This window comes from Bufo bufo, chromosome 4, assembly GCF_905171765.1.
Source record: "Bufo bufo chromosome 4, aBufBuf1.1, whole genome shotgun sequence".
In the NCBI taxonomy this organism is placed as follows: domain Eukaryota; kingdom Metazoa; phylum Chordata; class Amphibia; order Anura; family Bufonidae; genus Bufo; species Bufo bufo.
The window spans coordinates 130,785,281-130,809,456 of record NC_053392.1 but is presented as its reverse complement, the minus strand read 5'-3'; the positions used below and the strand labels follow the sequence as shown (position 1 = coordinate 130,809,456).

The following is a 24,176-nucleotide window of genomic DNA, read 5'->3' as shown; positions in this document are numbered from 1 at the left end:
AATTTTGTATACCCAGTGAGCTATTCAATAAAATATATCTGTATAGTACCACCTGCTGTTTGCTGTTTTTCTAATGTCCGTGTCCACCTCACTGAGGTGGAAGCACATGCTCAGTTTCATCCTTCAGCTGGAGCACACAAGGAGCACACCTCTGAAGTCTAGCAGACCAATTGCATCAATGAATGGGGGTATTTCTAGATCTATGTGAGGTACAGGGCTGGTTCTAGCACTGTTGAAAAGAGATTGTCATGTACTACATGATATATAATCTTCATTTTTTACATTACTAATGGGATACCCCTTTTGACTAGATGTTAGTACCCTCAGTCATATGTTTGGATACTTTTGATGAAACCAATAGGAAAGGTGTAAAATATTATGGTTTTTCTGTGTACACCCAAATAACAAAGATCCTATTATGTTCCTGGCTCATAGATATGGTGAAGAGCTCAGAGGCTGAAGATCAGGAGGGTGACAGTGGCACTTTAGTAGTTAAGTTTGGAGTTCTCCCAAAGGTGATTATCCCTATTGTATTTTCATCTCTCATCATCATGCATGTGTCAGCACTATTCTTGACAAGTATTCCTGACAACACATGGACATTTTTTATGTATTTCAATACCAAGTGGATGAGAGCTGGGAATGACCACTACACAATTCATGAAGCTTTCTACTTCCAGCTCCACCCACTGATCATGGGGCCACCAAGTGTTAGCCTCTCACTATTCTGTTCTTCGATGGGATAGGTCATCAATATCTAAGAAAACCCTCTAAAATACATTCAAAATAAATGTCATAGGTTACTATAACTTGACATACCTAAGTATAAAACATGTTCTTTCTTTTTCTGTCTACACACCATTTATATGTCATGTGTTTCTCCAGTGCCGAGATGTAGGTTTCTAATTAGCACAATTTTGGCTTCATATTAATGTTTATCCTTTGTCTCATCACATCACCCATCAATCTTTTTGCAACGCCTTTTGTGTTATTTCGTACTTTTTGGTCTCTCTCCATGATCACAGTTCTATCTTTTTAGCTAACACCAATCATCTCAGATCTTGAGTACCTCCTGGACCAGCATCTTCTGATCTGTATCAAGTCTTCAGACACTGACGAGTCATACGGTTAGTAAAAATATATTGCACACCTTGTTATATTAATGTATTTTCTGCATTAAATTCCATTCACCAGAAAGACGAAAGGGATTTTTAGAAAGGCAAACAATTTCACATGAACTGTGCTGGATTTACCTACTTAGTCTCATGTGGGTAAAGTGTCAGACCACCTTTCACTATCCATATCGCATTGGGCAGTGGCAGATTTTCCTGAGCTCAAGATAGATCATTACACAAATACTTAGAGCAGAGCAAAGTCCGCAAAGTCTGCAGTCTGAAGATATTTTAAAGAGTTTTCCAGGTCCTTTTATACTGATGGTCTATCCTCAGTATCTGATCGGCGGGAGTCTGACACACACCACCCCCTGATCATCTGTTCTGCAGGAGCAGGTAGTTGGCACCAGAAATACAGATCCATCCATTGTGCAGTGAATGGAGCTAATTACTACACCACTGTACCCATTTACTTCAATAAGGCCCCATTCACACGTCCGCAATTTTGCGGAACGGAATTGCGGACCCATTCATTTCTATGGGGCAGCACGATGTGCTGCCTGGATACGAAATTGCGGACCCGCACTTCCGGGTCCGCAATTCCGTTCCCGAAAAAATAGAACATGTCCTATTCTTGTCCGCAATTGCGGACAAGAATAGGCATATTCTATTAGTGCCGGCGATGTGCGGTCCGCAAAATGCGGAACGCACATTGCCGTGTCCGTGTTTTGCGGATCCGTGGATCCGCAAAACACGTTACGGAAGTGTGAATGGACCCTAAGTTGTAGCTGCGCTTGCAATTGACATAGTTGTGACATCACTAGCCTGCAGGAAGCAGCGAGAAGGCTGCAGCGCTACTGCAAGCACTGCTGCCTTCTCAAACAGCTGAACAACGGGGGTCCCGAGTGTCGGACCTCCACTGATCATATGCTAATGATTTATCCAAAGGATAGTCAGTAAGAAAAAGGCGGAGAACCCCATTAAGGGAATTGCAACTATTTTAGTCGAAAAATAGCCGCAAGTCCCATTTTTAACAAGCCGTGCGACAATATTTAGTTGCACGGCCTGTTTTATGCTGTGTTCGCCAGTTGAGCAGGATGGGGCGTAGCGGGGGGTCTCAGGGGCCGAGCCAGAGCTGAGACTCCAGCCCCAGGAAATTTACTAATATTTACGCCTGGAAACAGGTATAAATGTTGCCAAAAAACTAAGCCAGCTGAAGAAGAGAGAGGAGCTACATGTGCTCACTCCTTTCAGACTAGTCATGAGTCCCAGAGAATCAATCTCAGTCAATCTGAGACATTTGCATCAAGCAAGCCATCCCCACTTTGCAGTATTCCAGAGTGAAAAGAAAGAACTAGAAGGTCTAGTATCTGCATGACCGAGCATTGGAGTCAGTCAGTAAGGTATTTGCTGTTTATTCTTAGAGACTTTATGACAGTGAGAGGGATATTGCTAATACACCCTTCACATTTTGACCTGGTCCTGGCCAGCCGTATATTAATCCTGTACCCCTCAGCCTGAGAATTACAGACATGTTTTGCAAGAAACTGATTGCCAGCCTTAGATTCTACAGAAAGAGAAAGATAGAGAGAAGGAGTACTACAACCCCCATCATTGCATATAACTATGCACTGCTTTTCGGAGAAGATGTGCACCGTGAATTGTTTGGAACTGTGTTTTGATACTGTTGGATATAGTATAACTCCCATTTTGCACTTTAGTAAAGAGAGACTTGTCTATTTCTCTACAACTGGCCTGGTCCTGACCCCAGCACCATATGCTGGCCACATCTCGTGACTTGCACCTGTACCAAACTCATGCCACAAAGGGCACCCCAGCTACCATCAGGCAGGAGCCCCATATGAGGATGTGCCCTGAGGGAAGAAAGGGTGCGCCCTCCTGTCACTGCCCTGTCCCTAGGGAGCATCAATGTGATGATTGCCACTGTAATTTATGAGGATAAGGGCTCATGCACGCGACTCTTGTCTGTTTTGCGGTCCGCAAAACATGGATACCGGCCGTGTGCATTCCGGCGAAACGGACTGTCCGACCTTATCTGTAATAAAGGACAATAACAGGATATCTTTTTTTGCTGAACGGCCATGTGGAAACGGAATGCACACAGAGTAAATTCCGTTTTTTTATGTGGACCAACAGAAGAGAATGAATCCGCATACAGGCCACAAAAAAAGGGCACGGAATCGTGAATAAATTACTTTCATGTGCATGAGCCCTTACTGTTGCAGCCAGAGCCACTGCCTCTCCCATGCTCTCTTTTTCTTCCCAGGCTGCAGCAACATACAGTATAAGGATGCTCCAAAATTTTTATTTTATGGGGAATATGAATATTTAACAAGGGAAGAGGCAAAGACAAATCCGTAAACAAGCCGAGGTCAAAATCCGAGAGGTAGCGTCAAGGTACAGGGAGTAGGCAGAAGAGGTGTCAAGAGGCGGATCAAGGTTCAATTCCAGAGGTAGCTTAATAACAAAGTACACAGCCTATAGGACGAAAATCACAGGCAACCTGTAGCCAGCAGACCGCCTGTATTTATAGTGGGGAGTGAGGGTCATGTGACATGGCCAGCATCACATGAACGACAGACAAACAAGTCGAGCACCGAGTGATCAGCTCGGCGCTCAAGGCAGACCTAGGAGCAGGGAGCCTCCCAGCTAGCAAGACCGCCCTGGGAACGAGGCCAAACACAGATCCTCGCTCCCGAAGCTAAGCAGCAGGTCTGCGGCTGATGGGAGACCGAGTGTGCCTTCGGCGCCCCTTTACAGTACCCCCCTTTTTACGAGGGGCCAACGGACCCAAGTATTGTGGACGAGGTTTCTCAGGGTGTTCCCGGTGAAATTTAGCAATTAACCTAGAAGCATGCATCCTCGACATAGGTATCCAGGACCTCTCCTCAGGTCCATAACCTTTCCAGTGGACCAGGTATTGAAAGGAATTTCTAATCTTTCTGACATCTATTATTTTAGAAATAATGAATTCCTCCTGACCCTCAACCTCCACAGGTGGAGGAGGTTTTTTAACCGGAACCACTGGTGACACATATTTCTTAAGTAACGACTTATGGAACACATATATACGGAGGGAGTCAGGTAGCTTAAGTCTAAAAGATACTGGGTTAATAAGCTCAATAATATTGTATGGTCCAATGAAACGCGGCGAGAATTTCTTAGAACATTGTTTCAAAGCAAGATTTTTAGTCGACAACCACACCTTATTGCTGAGTACAAAATTTACCCCCTTGGAACGTCTCTTATTAGCGTGTTTACACTGGGTTTCATGGGCCTTTTCCAGGTTCGATTGAACCTGTGCCCAGACTGTGCACAGTCTAGAGGTAAAAGAATCTGCCTGCGGGTTGAGTGAGGATACAGAGGGATTAGAATGAAAACGAGGATGTAAACCACTGTTACAAAAAAAAGGAGACACCCCCGTGGAAGAATTAACCTGATTGTTGATGGGGAATTCTGCCAACGGGAGGTATCTCACCCATAGGAGTTGATTATGCGTTACATAGCACCTTAGAAAAAGCTCCACTGCCTGATTTAACCGTTCCGTCTGCCCATTGGTCTGTGGATGGAAAGCAGACGAAAAGGACAAAGATGTCGCATCTTCTACAAAAAGCCCTCCAAAAGCTAGAAACAAACTGAATGCCTCTATCAGAAACGATATTCTCAGGGACACCATGCAGACGTACCATATGTTCAATGAACAAGGATGCTAAGGTCTTTGCATCAGGGAGCTTACTTAAAGGAACAAAGTGCACCATCTTGCTAAAACGGTCAACCACTACCCACACCACTGACTTCCCCTCAGAGAGGGGCAGATCAGAAATGAAATCCATGGAGATGTGAGACCATGGCTTACAGGGAATGGGTAGTGGTTGTAGTTCACAAGCGGGATGTGTTTTTGGGGTCTTAGACCAGGCACAAACATCACAAGCTAAAACATAAGACCGTACATCTTTAGACAAAGTGGGCCACCAGAAAGACCTCAGCAGCAATTCCTTAGTGGCAGCAATACCTGGATGACCACAGAGCACGGAGTCATGACATTCACCCAATAATTGAACACGAAAGCATTCTGTAATGACCGGCGTCACACACAGGGAGGGAAAAGGGAAAGCCCTGCCCAAGGGAGAGGGAAAGGTGGCGACCCCTGACTCACCTTGCGGCTGGCACCTGACTGCCCTGACGTCCCTAGACGGGTTCCTCACCCGTGCGGCGATCACGTGCCTAAACCCTGGCTTTCCCTAAAATGAGCCCTAGATAGTGAACGGGCCGGTGGGATCGCTAGTCCGCACCACTGACACTAAGAGGGAAACACCAGGGAGAGGACAGACAATACAGACAAACACATACACCCAGGTGGGCGACCACAGCAGACCACAAAGGTCCAACAGGGATCCAGAGGGTAGCGTTCTGGACCAACAACCAGAGAACGCAGCAATACAGCTCCAGAGGGTCAGAATAGATGTCCAGGCAGGAAGCTCTATTTCTGGCAACCAGAGAAGTGTGAGAGGGGAATATAAGGAGGTTGGGAGTGCTGGACAAGGAACAGCTGAGGGGAAGGAGCTACGGATCCCTGAGTGAGCCAAAAGGGTTTGCAAAGCAAACCCAGAAAGCTACCATAAGGAAACAGCCCTATCTTACATAGAGCGCGCAGCCAACCGCTGCGACTTCCTGACCCCGGGTATAACGGAGTCAGGCGTGGCTCTTGACACCCTCGTGACACATTCAGGAACAAACAACTTATCTGCCGGTGTTTGTGGAGAAGCAAGTTGCTGAGCCTGTTGAATCTCAGAGGAAAGATCCGCAGAAACTGCTGCCACAAAGATGTTTGTTGGCAAGATGGGTTTCTGGGTGGTATCAGGAGGTTGGATGGCATTAAAACTCCGGGACAAGGCATCTGCCTTAACATTTTTACTTCCTGGTCTGAAAGTAGCAGAAAAGTTAAAACGAGTAAAAAACAGGGCCCATCTGGCTTGTCTAGGAATAAGGCGTTTGGCCGCCTCAAGAAACACTAAGTCCTTATGATCAGTGAGAACAGTAACACGGTGTCTAGCCCCTTCTAAAAAATGCCTCCACTCCTCAAATGCCCATTTAATGGGCAGTAACTCGCGGTTTCCAATATCATAATTTCTCTCCGAAGGAGAGAACTTGCGAGAGAAGGCTCATGGCCTTAAATTAGTGAGGTTAGAGGACCCTTGTGAAAGGACGGCCCACACACCATCCTCTGAGGCATCAACCTCCACCACAAAAGGTTCCTCGGTATCGGGCTGAACCAAGACTGGAGCCATTTGGAAACAATTTTTTAGGGTATCAAAGGCTCGACAGGCCTCCAACGACCAGTTAACCAGATCCGAACCTTTTTTAGTTAGATTCGTGAGGGGTTTGGCAATAACAGAAAAATTCTTTATGAATTTACAGTAAAAATTGGCGAATCCTAAAAAAACGTTGGAGTGCCTTTAAGCAGGATGGTCTTACCCAGTCTTGGATAGCCTGAGCCTTACTGGAATCCATTTTAAATGAATGAGGAGTAAGAATATAGCCAAGATAGGGGATCTCTTGAACTCCAAATACACATTTCTCTAATTTAACAGACAAATGGTTCTCCCTGAGGATTTTAAGAACCAATCTGATGTGAGACACATGAGAATCCCAGTCAGGTGAAAAGACAAGAATATCATCGAGATAAACAATCATAACTTTGCCAATAAGTTCTCTAAAAATATCATTCATGAAATTCTGAAACACAGCTGGGGCATTGCAAAGACCGAATGGCATAACCAGATACTAAAAGTGTCCCTCTGGAGTATTAAAAGCAGTTTTACACTCATCTCCCTCCTTAATACGAACTAGGTTATAAGTTCCTCTCAAATCAAATTTAGAAAACCAAGAAGCACCCAAAATCTTGTTAAACAAATCAGGAATCAACGGGATGGAATACTGATTCCTAATAGTAATTTTATAAAAATTTCTGTAGTCAATACAGGGCCTGAGACCACCGTCTTTCTTTTTAACGAAAAAGAATCCTGCTCCCAGGAGAGAGGTGGAGGGCCTAATATGTCCCTTCTTGAGACTCTCCTGGATGTAGTCTTTCATGGACTTGCGCTCAGGACCGGACAGATTATAAATCAGTCCTTTAGGAAATTTGGACTCCGGTATCAAGTCAATAACACAGTCATAAGACCTATGGGGAGGGAGAGTATCTGTCTCAGAGGTGAAAAAAACATCTGAATAATCAGCAATAAAATGAGGAATATCTGATGAGACCCCAACTTGAACTACGGTTAAGCAAGAATTACAGTTAGGCCCCCATCTCTCTAACTCGCCCGAACTCCAGTTAATGACCGGATTGTGTTGCTGAAGCCAGGGCATACCAAGGACTACCTGAACTGGAAGATTCTCTAAAACAAAGAAGGAACATTTCTCAGAGTGGCAGATCCCTACAGATAGGGTAACCTCCGGAGTACGGAGTTTTACTGTGCACCCTAGCAGGGGGGTAGAATCGATGGCGACAACCTGGATCAGGATGGGTAATTCTAGTATAAGAATTCCCATCTGATCAACGAATTTGTAATCAATAAAACTAAAAGCTGACCCTGAATCCACAAATGCATTTCCTGACACCTTTAAGACCCCAAAGGCAATACAAACCGGCAGCAATAGTTTACTTCTTACCATCTCCGGGAGTACCTTGTCCTTGAATCCCTCAGACTTGGATGATTTTCCAGAAAGCGGAGCTCTAGGACACTGACGGATCCAGTGTTCGGGATCCCCACAATAAAAACAAGAGCCGCGACGACGACGTAGTTCTCTTCGCGTCATCCCGAGTTGCATGGGCTCGTCCGAGTGGGCTTCCATCCTGGGTTCAAGGGGGGGAGTCTCAGGTTGAAGAAGGTTATGAGGAGAAAACAAATGCTCCCGCTGTCTCCCTCTGATCCGTCTATCAAGTCTGATGGCTAGCGTCATGGTCTCCTCTAAAGAGTCAGGACAGGGATAACAAACCAACATATCCTTTAACTTTTCAGTCAAGCCTGCCCTAAATTGACATTTGAGCGCTGGTTCGTTCCAGCCCGAAGGAACGCACCACTTGCGAAACTGCGTACAATAATCCTCCACAGGACGATTTCCCTGAGTGAGGGCCTTAAGATTGGATTCTGCCACAGAGGCTCGGTCAGGTTCATCATAAAGAACCCCTAACACCTGGAAAAAGAGGTCCACAGAGCTAAGACAAGGGTAATCTGGTGGTAAAGAAAAGGCCCATTCCTGGGGGTCCCCTTGAAGCAAGAAAATGATAATACCAACCCTCTGTGGGTCAGGGCCGGAGGAGTGGGGTCGTAGTCGAAAATAAAGTTTACAGCTTTCCTTGAAAGCTAAAAAACTTTGACGGTCACCCGAAAACCGATCGGGCAAATTAATGTGAGGTTCCACCTGAACGGTGGCGGGAGCAAGAATAGGGGGAGTTTGGATGGTCTCCTGAACTTGTAGTCTCTCCCCAAGTTCCTGTACTATTTGAGCAAGATCCTGCACATGTTCGGTGAGGCTCGGTATAGGGTCCATGCTAAATTTAGGCCTGTAATTCTGTCACGGGTAGAGTCGCGGGAATCAAGATAAAGCGGAGGTGCACCCCCTGATCTGCCACCCGGTCCCCTGTCCCTGCCTACTTGCACCACCCACCCTAGGTGACAGAGCGCAACTGGGCGACAGTCCCTAACCTACTAAGTGCAAGCAGAGAGAAAGAGACAGCAGGGAAGAGGACAGCCACTGAGAAGTTACAATAAGCGGACAAGAGATAGAACAAAAACAGATAATTTAACTCACCTTAATCCACTCGTTCGCGCAGCCTGGCTTCTCTTCTGTCTTTGAGGAATAGGACCTTTGATGACGTCACTGCCCTCATCACATGGTCCATCACATGATCTTTTTTACCATGGTGATGGATTATTTGACGGACCATGTGATGAGCGTAGTGAAGTCACCACAGGTCCTTTTCCTGTGCACAGCAAAGATTAAGACAGAAGAGAAGCCGGGCTGTGCGAACAAGTGGATTAAGGTGAGTTACATTTTTATTTTTTTTAGTTTTTTTAACCCCTCCAGCCCTATTGTACTATGCATTCTGTATTAAGAATATTATTTTCCCTTATAACCATGTTATAAGGGAAAATAATAATTATCGGGTCTCCATCCCGATCGTCTCCTAGCAACCGTGCTTGAAAATCGCACTTGATTGCGGATGCTTGCAATTTTCACGCAGCCCCATTCACTTCTATGGGGTCTGCGTTGCGTGGAAAACGCACAAAGAGGAGCATGCTGCGATTTTCACGCAATGCACAAGTGATGCGTGAAAATCACCGCTCATCTGCACAGCCCCATAGAAATGAATGGGTCCGGATTCAGTGCGGGTGCAATGCGTTCACCTCACGCATCGCACCCGCGCGGAAATCTTGCCCGTGTGAAAGGGGCCTTAGGTAGCACTTATTAAAGAGCTTTGCTTAAAGGGGTTGTCTCACTTCAGAAAATGGCAGTTATCATGTAGAGAAAGTTACTACAAGGCACTTACTAATGTATTGTGATTGTCCATATTGCCTCCTTTGTTGGCTGGATTAATTTTTCCATCACATTATACACTGCTCGTTTCCATGGTTACGACCACCTTATAATCTAGAAGACGTGGCCCTGCTTGCACACTATAATAGAAATTGCTGGACTATGTGCACTCCCAAGGTCCCAGTCACCAGAGAGCCGGCGCTTTTTCCTATATTGTGCTAGCACGGCCACTGCTACCGGATTGCAGGGCGGTTTTAACCCCTGGAAACGAGCAGTGTATAATGTGACAGAAAAAGGAATCCAGTCAGCAAAGTAGACAATATGGACAATAACAATACATTAGAAAGTGCCTTGTATTAACTTTCTCTACATGATAAATGCCATTTGCTTTAATAAAAGCATTGCTGAACAATTCCAATGGCATATTCAGTGACACATCAGCACATGGAGCTGCCAATATTCTGCTTTCCATCTGCCATTAGGAATCAGAGCATATGCAGATAAGTTCTGTTCCTCAGCAGAGCAATCAGACTTCAGAGCTTGTCATTATGTCTGTCCAATTCCTTAAAAATAGCACACGTTGTTTGGCATTTTAGTATATTTATAGTGCATCTCCCATTTTTTTCTTTTAAAGTCATCACCCACACATTTTCTACATGTGCAGTGTCTAAGCTCTGAAATTCCGACGGCTACAATACAATTTATCAAATACAACTTATTGAAAGCAGAGCAGATTTGATGTGGTTTTGGGTCCAATTCTGGGCTGAAACCCATGCCAAAAATCTGTCCTGTGAAGCTACCCTTAATGGTACCGTTGGGGTCATTTATCAAACTGGTGTAAAGTAGAACAGGCTTAGTTGCCCATAGCAACCAATCAGATTCCACCTTTCATTTTTCAAAGGAGCTGTCAAAAATGAAAGGTGGAATCTGATTGGTTGCTATGGGCAACTAAGCCTGTTCTGCTTTCCACCAGTTTGATAAATGACCCCAAGTACGCTTGGCGGTATCACACACTAAGAAGCTCACATGCTTGGTGGTTCTCAAGGAGAGGCACAGTCTTTTTAACTACACTAATTGACAAAAAATAATAACGCACCTAGATAAAAAATGTCACATTGCTGCAAAACTCAGCATGCAGTTATGTTTCGGACAGATATATAAATGATTACAGGTGTGGTTTCTTGCCACAAGAAGACATAAAACTGCTTTCCCATTGTCCTGTAAAAAGACTCTCAGAGGATGCTTTTGGGTAGTGTACCTCTTTGTGAAAGATTGTTGACTGCCAGACATGCCTCTACGATGCACTCGAAGACAATTTGCCCAGTCGACAGACTGAGAGGGGGCCTTCCACACTGAAAAAAAAAAAAAGACATACTGGTAGAGAATGTATATATTCTAGACTTTCCAAGATGGCGGCACACAGCTGCTTTGAGCTCTCAGGGATGGGCTACCAAAATTAAGTTTTGCTGTATAACTACAATGACACAATTCTTCAAAATATTTATTTTAATTTAACTTTTTTTTATTTCCTATTCTCTATTCCACCATATTCCATAGTGTGGGGTACACAGATTGCCCTCACCCACATTAGTCCCTGTCCCCAATGGTGCGTGCAATCTAATTTTCCAACAGCATGCACACTCACCCTGGTATGTTTTTGTAGTGTGGAAGTAATCCAGAGTACGTGGAGTAAACTCCCTTCAGCACCACGCAGACGTTAGATCAAGCCCCCAGTGTTGTTCAGCAATAATGCCACCATGTTACCCATTCACTTTCCTCCTGTTTGCTTAGGCTACTTTCACACACACACTTTTTTTTTGTTTGGTGCGGATCCGTCATGGATCTGCATAGACGGATCTGAAAAGTCAATGGAGGACAGATCCGTTTTCTATTGTGCCAGATTGTGTCAGGGAAAACGGATCCGTCCCTATTGACTTACATTGGCGTCCGCCTCCAGAGCGGAACGGAGGCAAACTGATGCATTCTGGCCGGATCTTTATCCATTCAGAATGCATTAGGGCAAAACTGATCCGTTTTGGACCGCTTGTGAGAGCCCTGAACGGATCTCACAAACGGAAACCAAAACGCCAGTGTGAAAGTAGCCTTAGCTGCCCAAGTTTTAATAATTGTAGGCATCAGATGACACAATCCGCAACAGATTTGCCTTCAATGCTAATTGCCAAATATATCAGACACAGACAGTTCTGGTTTCAACCGTCAGTGAGCAACAGGAAGTTGCACTGATCACAGATATCGGATGTGAAATGGCTGTTGGTCAAATGATTTCCCATAACCTCCCCATTAATAGGGCTATATGCAAACAACAGTATGTTTTGCAATCCGCAAAATACAGATACCTGCCCTGTGCGTTCTGCAATTTAATACAAGAAATGACTCTTCTTATCCACAAAATGGACAAGAGCAGGACATGTTCTATCATTTGTGGAATGGAATGAAAATTGTGTGCTGTCCGCATTTTTGCTGACCCATAGAAATGAATGGGTCCACTCCAAGTGTGATCGTCAAAAAATGCGGGTCGGATCCAAACTACGGTCATGTGCATGAGGCTTAAATCACAGACTGACCACTATTCATACAGATATGTGAAGGCAAGACAATGCTTATTTGAGATGAGCAAACTGATTTTAAGGCCTCCTGCACACAACATGGATACCAGCTTTGTAAATCCAGCGTTTTCCCTTCCGCAGGTCCCGCGCTATGTTACAAATGTCTATTCTTGTCTCCGGGGACACAGAACGGAAATACGGATGCGGACAGCACACAGTGTGCTGTCCGCATCTTTTACGGCCCCATTGAAATGCAGATCAGATGTGGACTAAAACTACGGTCGGGTGCATTAGGCCTAAACAAATTGAATGTAGTGTGTTATTAAACAGGCTGCTTGTTAACACCACCTAAGGCCTCGTCCACATTCCCGTGTCAGGGACACGTCCGTGAAAAAAAAGCGTACATATTTCATCCGTGAAGCTGTCCGTGAAGGATCCGTGGTTGGTCTGTGTGTCCGTATTTTTCCATCCATGTGTCATCTCTAATTAACTGACGTTGCTCAGCTGAAAATTAATTTCCAAAGAATCTCTTATTAGTCTTCAGTGAAAAACGGACGCAACACGCATGTGTATCAGTGATTTTTACGGGCCCATAGACTTTAATGGGAGTGCTTGGCCCGCATCACAGATCAAAGTGCATGTCCACGTGATTTTTTTTACTGACCCACGGTCAGTAAAAAAATACTAAAATGTGAACAGATACATTTAGGGCTCATGCAGACGACCGTATGTATTTTGCGGTCCGCAAAAAATACGGATGACTTCTGTGTGCATTCCGTATTTTGCGGAACAGAATAGCTGGCCCCTAATAGAACAATCCTATGCTTGTCCGTAATGCGGACAATAATAGGACATGTTCTATTTTTTGCGGAACAAAAATACAGACATATGGAAACGGAATGCACACGAAGTACCTTCCGTTTTTTTTGCGGACCCATTGAAATGAATGGTTTTGCACAAAAAAAAATAAGTTTGCGTGCATGAGTCCTTAAATCAATGGGTATGTGTGCTGTGGAAAATGCGGACTGTACATGTCAGTGAAAAACGGAAATGTGGACGAGACCTAAAACTACTTTAACACTTGAGCTAGCATGTTGCAGTTTTTGTCCGGCCTTATAGTGAATGGGGCAGGAGCGGACTTCCGGCGGCACACATGGGCTAGCATTAGTACGGATCCGGCAGGGGAACAGCCTGCCCAGACCCTGCTTGCGCCAGTGTGAAAGTAGCCTATGTCGTTGTTACTTTGACATTACTAATGCGGTCTTGGTGTTAAATAGATTAACCCCTTCAACCCCGGGCCTGTTTTCCTTCCTGCCCAGGCCATTTTTTGCAAATCTGACATGTCACTTTATGTGGTAATAACCTTAAAACGCTTTTACTTATCCAAGCGATTCTGAGATTGTTTTCTCGTCACATATTGTACTTCATGACAGTAGTAAATTTGAGTCAATATATTTCATTTTTATTTATAAAAAAATACCAAATTCTAAAAAGAAATTAGAAAAATTAGAAAATTTCCAAATTTCAATTTCTCTACTTTTATAATAGATAGTAATACCTCCAAAAATAGTCATTACTTTACATTCCCCATGTCTACTTCATGTTTGGATCATTTTGAAAATGAAATAAAAAAAATTTGGGATGTTAGAAGGCTTAGAAGTTTTTAAAGGAAATTTACAAAACCCATTTTTTTAAGGACCAGTTCAGTTAAAAAGTAACTTTCTGGGGCTTACATATAGAAACCACCCATAAATCATCCAATTTTAGAAACTAAAGCCCTCAAGCTATTCAAAACTTATTTTACAAACTTTGTTAACCCTTTAGGTGCCCCACAAGTATTAATGCAAATTGGGAATTAAATTTAAAAAATTCACTTTTTTTATCAGATTTTAAATGTTAATCACATTTTTCTACAACACATCAAGGGTTAACAGCCAAACAAAACTCAAAATTTTTCACCCTGAATCTGGAGTTTACAGAAACACCCCATGTGTGCTCAAAACCTGATGTATGGGCGCACAGCGAGCTTCAGAGTGGAGGGAGCACCATATAGCTTTTGGAGAGCGGATTTAGCTGGAATGGTAATTGGAAGCTATGTCGCATATGAAGACACCCTGAGGTGGCCTTACAGTGGAAACCCCCAAAAAGTGACCCCATTCCGGAAACTACACCCCTCAAGGAATATTTCAAGGTGTGTAGTGAGCACTTTGACCAATCAGGCGTTTCACAGAATTGGGAAACGCTTGGCTGTCAAAATGAAAAATTGCAATTTTTTCCAAAACAATGGACTTTAGGCCAAAATTTTTCACTTTCACAAGGGAGAACTGGAGAAAATGCACCCCCTCATTTATTGCCCATTTTCTCCTGATTACAGCAATACCCTATGTGATTGTATACTGCTATATGGGCGTACCACAGTGGTCAGAAGGAAAGAAGCACCAAACAGCTACTAAAAGGCAGATTTCACAGGAATAACTGACAGGCGCCATCTTGCAATTGAAGACACCCTGAGGTGGCCTTACAGTGGAAACCCCCAAAAAGTGACCCCATTCCAGAAACTACACCCTTCAAGAAATATTTCAAGGTGTGTAGCGAGCACTTTGACCCATCAGGCGTTTCACAGAATTGGGAAACGCTTGGCTGTGAAAATAAAAACTTAAATTTTTTTTCCAGAAAAAGTTGCTTTACAACCACATTATTCGCTTTTTGTCCCCCATTTCCCCCCCGAATATGCCAACACCCCATATGTGCTCCAAAAATGATGTATGGATGCCTGGCAGGATTCAAAAGGGAAGTAGCGCCATAGGGATTTTGCAGGACAGATTTTGCAGGATTGGCTTTTGGGAGCTATGTCGCATAAGAAGACACCCTGAGGTACCCCTAAAGTGGAAACCCCCAAAAAGTGACCCCATTCTTGAAACTAAACCCCTCAAGGAATATTTCAAGATGTGTAGTGAGAACATTGTCCTCAAAGGTGATTCATGGAATTGGCTGTGAAAATGAAAAAGTTCATTTTTTTTCCAGAAAAAGTTGCCTTACACCCACATTTTTTACTTTCACAAGGGGTAACAGGACAAAATGCACCCCACATTTTGTTCCCCATTTCCCCCCGATTAAGCCAACACCCCATATGTGGTCAAAAAATGATGTATGGGCTCATGGCAGGGCTCTAGAGTCAAACAGCTAAATATGGATTTTGCTGACCTGAATTGGCAGACATGGATTTTAGGTGCCATATCGTATTAAATAAATTCCTGAGGTCCCCAGAAATGAAAAACCCCAAGAAGTGACCCCAATTTGGAAAAAGCACCCCCGTACTAACATTTTAAGTGGTAGAAATGGTACTTTTCAGCAAACAGGCGTTTCAAAGAAGGCAGAAACACTTGTTAAAGGATTTCAAAGCACATATTTGTAAAATTGAAAAATTACTAGCAGACCCCAATTTTTCACTTTCACAAGGGATTAAAGAGAAAATGCACCCCCGTATATGTTCCCCATTCAGGAAACACCCCATATGTGCTTGTAACCTGCTGTATGGGCGCACAGCAGGCAAATGGCAAAATATGAATTTTGCTGACAGGCCTGAATTGGCAGACATGGATTTTAGCTGCCATATCGCATTAAATAAATTCCTGAGGTCCCCAGAAATGAAAACCCCAAGAAGTGACCCCAATTCAGAAAGAGCACCCCCGTACGAACATTTTATGTGGTAGAAAGGGTACTTTTTAGCAAACGGGTGTCTCACAGAAGGCAGAAATGCTAGAGAAAGCATTTCAAAGCACAAATTTGTGAAAATGACAAATTACTACCAGACCTCAATTTTTCACTTTTACAAGGGGTTAAAGGAGAAAATGCACCCCAGTATATGTTATCCATTTTCTCCCCTTTTTGCAAACACCCATATGTGCTTGTAGCCTGCTGTATTGGCTCACAGCAGATCAAAAGAGGCAATGTGCAAAAACTGTTTTTTGCAGGCCTGAAAAACAGACATTTATTTTCGGTGGCATGTCGCATTACATAAATTCCTGGGGTCCCCAGAAATGAAAAACCCCAAGAGGTGACCCCATTTTGGAAAGATCACCCCCGTACAAACATTTTAAGTGGTGGAAAGGGTACTTTTGACCTAACAGTTTTCTTACAGAAAAGATTATGTAGTGGTTGTTGGAAAGTGGGTCTGCAAGTGAGGTGGACTAAATCAGAGCTATGGAAATATTACAGGGCGCATAAAGGATGAAATTAAAAATCCATTGATAAGTGGTTGGTTCGGAAGCATTCCTTCATGCAGAGGCCTGGTTTATCAGGGCAGGTGTCGCACTGATAAATAGTGTCCTTTCGTATTCCCCTTTTGTAACAAACCCAACACCTTTTTTGGGTCTTTCCCCTTTTTTGCTGTTTGTGGCACTTCACCAGGGAAATGTTGTCCTGGTACAACACAGGCACCATGACTTCCTGAAGTACTCGGGCCCTCCCCTTCCTGACTTTGGAAAATTAGGGCCTTTATTACTGCCTCTTGGAACTGAAGGAAAGTTCCCGTGTGGCCTGCAGTTCGATGTAAAATGTACGCATTGTACATTGCCATCTGTACAATGTATACGGCAAGCTTTTTGTACCACACCTTAGTTTTACGCATGGCACTGTAGGGTTTCAGAACTTGATTGGACAGATCAACTCCTCCCATGTGCCTGTTGTAATCAAGGATGGAGTCAGGCTTGTTGACAGGGGTAGTGGTACCTCGCACTTGGGCAGGAGAACTGGTGTTGGTGTGAATGGTGGTTAGTACAAGGACATCCCTCTTGTCCTTGTACTTAACCGCCAGCATGTTCTCATGGCAGAGAGCCTTACTGTCGCCTTTTCGGAGTAGTTGCCCTACCAGGGATCTAGGGAGCCCTCTCTGATTTTTTTCACACTGTGCCGCAAGCCACAATACGTCGGGCTTTTAGGGAGATAAATAGGGGAATGCTGGTGTAATAGTTATCTACATAGAGGTGATAACCATTATCCAGCAGTGGGTGCAGTAAGTCCCACACAATCTTGCTAGTAACTCCTAGGACGGGGGGGCATTCAGGGGGTTGTATCCGGGAATCTTTCCCTTCATAAACCCGGAACCTGTAGGTGTACCAGGAGGTACTTTTGCACAGCTTGTACATTTTTATTCCGTACCGTGCCCGCTTGCTTGGTAGGTACTGGCGAAATTAAACTCTTCCTTTAAAATGTACAAGGGACTAGTCTATGCTAATTTCTTTTTCTGGGCTGAATACCTCTGTAAATTTGGAGTTGAGGTGCTCCAGGAGGGGTCTTATTTTGAGTAGATGGTCAAAATGTGGGTCATTTTTTTTTGGGGGGGGGGGCACTGTGCGTTATCATTATAATGTAGGAATTTCAAAATGGATTAAAATCTTTTACGGGACATGGTCATATTGTGGAGTGTGGTACAAGACATCTGACCTCCAATATTGTCTCATTTCGTTGTTTTTTTGCCAGGCCAATATGCAGCAACAGCCCCCAAAACTTCATAATGTCTGCTGCATTTACAGGGATCCAACCTAGGGGACTAGCATATGAAGATGTCGGGTTTTGAGAAATAAACTGCTGGGCGTACAAATTTGTTTGGGTCACCATCAAATTTATGAGATCGTCAGAGAAATAGATTTTGAAAAAATCTATTTCTGTGAAGCCTGTGCGGTCAATCTGAATTCCAAAGTTTCCCACAAACTCTGGAATTTGGGGCTCATAATCCTCAGGCGTTGTGGAACATAGGGGATTACTGGGGGGGGGAGGCTACTTCATCTCTCCTGGGGCGTCTCCTTGAGGGTCCCTCATCATCGGATGACGATGATGATGGAGTAGACGAGTAGAGGAATGTGGCATCCTCTTCTCCCTCACTTGCAGACTCCGTTTCAGAGGCAAGGATGGCGTATGCCTCTTCAGTGGAGTACATTCTCTGGGATGAATAGGACATTTTTATTTTTATTGGTGTATGTTAAGTGAAGAGGGGGGTGTATGTAGTGATTTAGCACGTGAGAAGGCTTATAATGAATTTAATTAAAATAACATTTATGATAAAGACAAAAAGAGAAAGAAAAAGATAAGTGAAAGAATAAGATAAAAATTTAGAAAAAAAAGGCTCCAAAAAAAGAAAAGGCACTAAACCTGAGCAGACGCAGTCAGTAATTGACAGTACTGACCGGCGCTCAGGTGCAGGGTTCAAAAATCTAAGATACTATTAACTAAAATTGACATATATATATATATATATATATACATACACTGCTCAAAAAAATAAAGGGAACACTTAAACAACACAATGTAACTCCAAGTCAATCACACTTTTGTGAAATCAAACTGTCCACTTAGGAAGCAACACTGAGTGACAATCAATTTCAAATGCTGTTGTGCAAATGGGATAGACAACAGGTAGAAATTATAGGCAATTAGCAAGACACCCCCAATAAAGGAGTGGTTCTGCAGGTGGTGACCACAGACCACTTCTCAGTTCCTATGCTTCCTGGCTGATGTTTTGGTCACTTTTGAATGCTGGCGGTGCTTTCACTCTAGTGGTAGCATGAGACGGAGTCTACAACCCACACAAGTGACTCAGGTAGTGCAGCTTATCCAGGATGGCACATCAATGCGAGCTGTGGCAAGAAGGTTTGCTGTGTCTGTCAGCGTAGTGTCCAGAGCATGGAGGCGCTACCAGGAGACAGGCCAGTACATCAGGAGACGTGGAGGAGGCCGTAGGAGGGCAACAACCCTGCAGCAGGACCGCTACCTCCGCCTTTGTGCAAGGAGGAACAGGAGGAGCACTGCCAGAGCCCTGCAAAATGACCTCCAGCAGGCCACAAATGTGCATGTGTCTGCTCAAACGGTCAGAAACAGACTCCATGAGGGTGATATGAGGGCCCGACGTCCACAGGTGGGGGTTGGGCTTACAGCCCAACACCGTGCAGGACGTTTGGCATTTGCCAGAGAACACCAAGATTGGCAAATTCGCCACTGGCGCCCTGTGCTCTTCACAGATGAAAGCAGGTTCACACTGAGCACATGTGACAGAGACGTGACAGAGTCTTGAGACGCCGTGGAGATCGTTCTGCTGCCTGCAACATCCTCCAGCATGACCGGTTTGGCATTGGGTCAGTAATGGTGTGGGGTGGCATTTCTTTGGAGGGCCGCACAGCCCTCCATGTGCTCGCCAGAGGTAGCCTGACTGCCATTAGTTACCGAGATGAGATCCTCAGACCCCTTGTGAGACCATATGCTGGTGCGGTTGGCCCTGGGTTCCTCCTAATGCAAGACAATGCTAGACCTCATGTGGCTGGAGTGTGTCCGCAGTTCCTGCAAGACGAAGGCATTGATGCTATGGACTGGCCCGCCCGTTCCCCAGACCTGAATCCAATTGAGCACATTTGGGACATCATGTCTCGCTCTATCCACCAACGTCACGTTGCACCACAGACTGTCCAGGAGTTGGCAGATGCTTTAGTCCAGGTCTGGGAGGAGATCCCTCAGGAGACCGTCCGCCACCTCATCAGGAGCATGCACAGGCGTTGTAGGGAGGTCATACAGGCACGTGGAGGCCACACACACTACTGAGCCTCATTTTGACTTGTTTTAAGGACATTACATCAAAGTTGGATCAGCCTGTAGTGTGTATTTCCACTTTAATTTTGAGTGTGACTCCAAATCCAGACCTCCATGGGTTGAAAAATTTGATTTCCATTTTTTAATTTTTGTGTGATTTTGTTGTCAGCACATTCAACTATGTAAAGAACAAAGTATTTCAGAAGAATATTTAATTAATTTAGATCTAGGATGTGTTATTTTTGTGTTCCCTTTATTTTTTTGAGCAGTGTGTGTGTGTGTGTATATATATATATATATATATATATATCTAGCTGGCACAAAAAAAAACACAAGTGCTGATTAGCACTTGCCAGTCACAGCTGTAAAAGCCAAAAAAAAGCTAAAGAAAAAAAAAAGACAGAGCGGGGGGTGAGGGGAGGGACAGGGAATAGGGATCTGAAACAGCTGCAGATGAGCCAAAGATCACTACAGCTGTTCCAGATGTTCTTTTTCTTATTCTTCTGAAAAGCACTAAATGGAAAGCACTGATTTATGTGGTAGTACCACAAGTCCAAGCCGACAACGAGCAGCACAGAGGGGCACAGGTCCTCTCTGCAAGCAGTCACCAAGCTAGAATGGCTGCCTGCAGAGAGGAACCAACGGTTCTTTCTGCTGCATAGCGCTGCCATTGGCTGGAGTGCCTGATGTCCCCTCCCTGACCTCGGATGTGACATGGGCTGATGTAATCAGCCCCAATCATCTCTGTCCCAGCCGCCAGCAGCACCACAGATTGGCTAATTGTAGTATAGCGCTGCCATAAGCTGGAGCATTGCTCCAGCCAATCGCAGAGCTGGGAAGGGACACCTGTGTCTGGTGTCCCCTCCCTGACCTAGGAGGAGACATGGGCTGATTTTATCAGCCCCTTCCACCTCTAGCCGAGTTCCCCTGCAGCTCCATACATTCCCGGCGCTGCGATGGGCCGGTCTTCACTAGCCAGCCAATCGCAGCGATCGGGCTGTAGGGGGGCGGAACAACTCCGGTTCCGCTTCATCTAACATGGCTGACTGCCGATTAGTGCAGCCAGCTCACTCCGGTCACAGCGCGATGCAGCGCGGTGACCGGAGTTATCCATGACGTACTATTACGCCAAGATGCGGTAAGTCACTGACTTACATGTGTCGGGAAGGGGTTAAAGTGTAACTGTCATTCTTTTATTATTTTTCTAATGTATACGGGCAGTGACACTAACCATTTTTGTAATATACTTTAATTACTGAAATCGTACATTTCTATTAGAAACATGGCTCTAAAGTGGCCCATTTTGAGCCTTAGCAACGCTCCTCTGTTTTCTGCATACATAACTGTGACTTGCTCAGTGCTGAGTGTGTTATGTAAACAGAAGACAGAGGAGCGTTGCTAAGGCTCAAAATGGGCCACTTTAGAGCTATGTTTCTAATCGAAATGTACGATTTCAGTAATTTAAAGTATGCTACAAAAATGGTCAGTATCACTGCCCCTACACATTACAAAAAAAACTAAAAAATGACAGCAAGAGGTTGGATCAAGTTCTAGGAGACCCCAGAGTGTCATACACTGCTTTTTCAGGGTAATTGGGGGCACGTTCGATTCAGGCAGTATTTATTCAGAAATTGAATTGAACCTGCTGAACGATTTGTGCCAACTGGACCCCCAAAACAAATTTTAAGAAATTCTTTAAAAAATAATGTTTATATTAGCTCTCTACTTTTGAGATCAACCTCTTAAGGACCAGGCCATTTTTATCAAATCTGACATGTTGTCACTTTATGTGGTAATAACTTTAAAACGCTTTTACTTATCCAGGCCATTCTGAGATTGTTTTCTCGTCACATATTCAAAATCATGTTTCAGTGTCTCCATATTCTGAGAGCCATATTATTATTATTATTTTTTTTTTTATGCAATTGTCTTAGGTAGGGTATAATTTTTGTGGAATTAGATAACTGTTTGGTACAATTTTGGGGTGCGTATGACTTTTTGATCGCTTGGTATTACACTTTTTGTGATGTAAGGTGACAAACAAATGGATTTTTGAGCCATCGTTTTTTTTATATTTTGGGCGATTGTCTTAGGTAGGGGCTCAATTTTTCTAGGATGAGATGATGGTTTGATTGGCACTTTTTTAGGGTGCGTATGACTTTTTTGATTGCTTGCTATTACACTTTGTGATGTAAGGTGACGAAAAATGTCTTTTTTGACACCGTTTTTATTTTATTTATTTTTTATTTTTACGGTGTTAACCTGAGGGGTTAGGTCGTGTGGTATTTTTATAGAGCAGGTTGTTACGGACGCAGCGATACCTAATATGTCTACTTTTTTTTTTTTTACATTTAACACAATAAAAGCATTTTTGAAACAAAAAAAAATGTTGTAGTGTCTCCATAGTCTGAGAGCCATTTTTTTTTTTTTGGGGGGGCGATTGTCTTAGGTAGAGGTGCATCTTTTGCGGGATGAGGTGACGGTTAGATTGGTACTATTTTGGGGGGCATACGCCTTTTTGATCGCTTGGTGTTGCAATTTTTTTTAGCACAGTTTTTATTCAATTTTTTTTGATAGTATTCACCTGAGGGGTTAGGTCATGTGATATTTTTTTAGAGACGGTTGATACGGACGCGGCGATTCCTAATATGTCTCTTTTTTTCTTACTTGAAACTTTAAATTTTTTTATTATAAAAAAACACTTTTTTTTTCACTTTTTATATTTGTTCCACTGTGGGACTTCGCCTTTTCAGGGTTTGATCCCTGTTTTAATTCAGTACAATACATTCTGTATTGTACTGAATTGAACTGTCAGCGTCTTACACAGTAAGACGCTGACAGGTGCCTAGGAGACCCAAGCCTCAGGCTGGATCTCTTGGGCTTTCTTGGCTGGCAGGCCCCGATGCCTGTGTAAGGCATCGGGGCAGCCATGGTATTCACCGGGTCCCCGCCACCGCAGCGCGGGGATCCGATGGCTAAGGAGAGGGAGCGCAAACCTCCCATATGCTGCTTTCAGCTCTGACCGCGGCATATGAGCGGTTAATCCACCGACATCGGCATTATCACCGATGCTGGTGGATGCAGCAGGGATCCGGCTGTCAGTAACAGCCGAATTCCTGCCGCTTATCGCGGCACCGCACATAGGGGATAGGAAGGATCGCAGGACGAGAATGCTCGACCTGGTGCACAAAGTACCGGCCTTTTAGGATGAGCATTCTCATCCTAGGTCCTTAAGGAGTTAAAAAGTTAATTTTCTATAATTTCTTAATTTGTTGTTATTAGCAGAATCACTTCTCCTACAGGCAGGAACAATCTGCAGTTAAAAAAAGGAAGCTACAGACTGAATCCACTGCATCCACCGTGCCAGGCCTCACCAGGCTCCAGATTGCACAATGATTTTCTAGAATCGGAAATTGCTAGTTTTACACTTCTATGAATGTTGATATTGAAATGACATTGCTATACTCTGCCCGAATAGAACCCTTATATAGTGGGGCAGAGATAGTACTGTATATTGCAACTGCACAGAATTCAGGTTTCGACTGAGCCAGAATTGTATAGAATTGCATACAATAAACCACATTAGACTTTTCTGGTGTCAAGGTGGGGTTTATCAAAAAAGAGGCATGGCCTAATATGCGACACCGTGTGCCAAAACTGCACCAGAATTTTGGCTGAAAACTCTGATGCAAACTAAGCCAACTAATAGGTATCAATGTTTTATTTTATGTTAAAATATATTTTACAAATATATGTTTAGAGCACCTGCCAATTATTAGCACTTTTGAAAAGTGTCAAAAACGGTGTAAAATCGCAAAAAGCCACTAAATTTTTGCAATGAATTCTGGTGCTAATGGACTGATAAATTATCTAATTTGTCTGGCCTTAGTTTGCTGAGTTACTGAGTGGCACAATGACAGAGTCTCGAGGTGGCAGCAGTAGCAGCATCAGGAGAAGGCCACAGAGTGGCACAATGACAGTCTGAACGTGGCAGCAGCATCAGGAGACCACAGAGTGGCAAGGTGACAGTGTGGAGGTGGCGGCAGCATCAGGAGGCCACAGAGTGGCAAGGTGACATAGTGTGGAGGTGGCTGCAGCAGCAGCATCAGTAGGAGGCCACCGAGTGGCACAATAACAGAGTCTGGAGGTGACAGCAGCATCAGGAGGAGGCCACAGGGTGGCACAATGACAGAGTGTGGAGGTGGCAGCAGCTTGAGCAGGCCATAGCATGAGGAGGCCACAGACTGGCATGACGATGAGAGATTGCGGAGGTGGCAGCAGCATGAGGCGGCCAGAGAGTGGCACAACGACGAGAGATTGTGGAGGTGGCAGCAGTATGAGGAGGCCGCAGAGTGGC

General features: G+C 44.2%; 1 protein-coding gene across 1 annotated transcript in view; it reads left to right on the top strand.

The window, feature by feature from the left end:
* Nucleotides 1-24,176, top strand: part of INPP5D (inositol polyphosphate-5-phosphatase D) — a 227,840-nt gene that overhangs the window by 186,108 nt on the left and 17,556 nt on the right. Inside the window, exons 21-22 of the mRNA XM_040427895.1 lie at nt 436-515; nt 1,040-1,127. Of these exons, the coding sequence (XP_040283829.1) occupies nt 436-515; nt 1,040-1,127 (168 nt within the window). The remainder of the gene's footprint in view (nt 1-435; nt 516-1,039; nt 1,128-24,176) is intronic.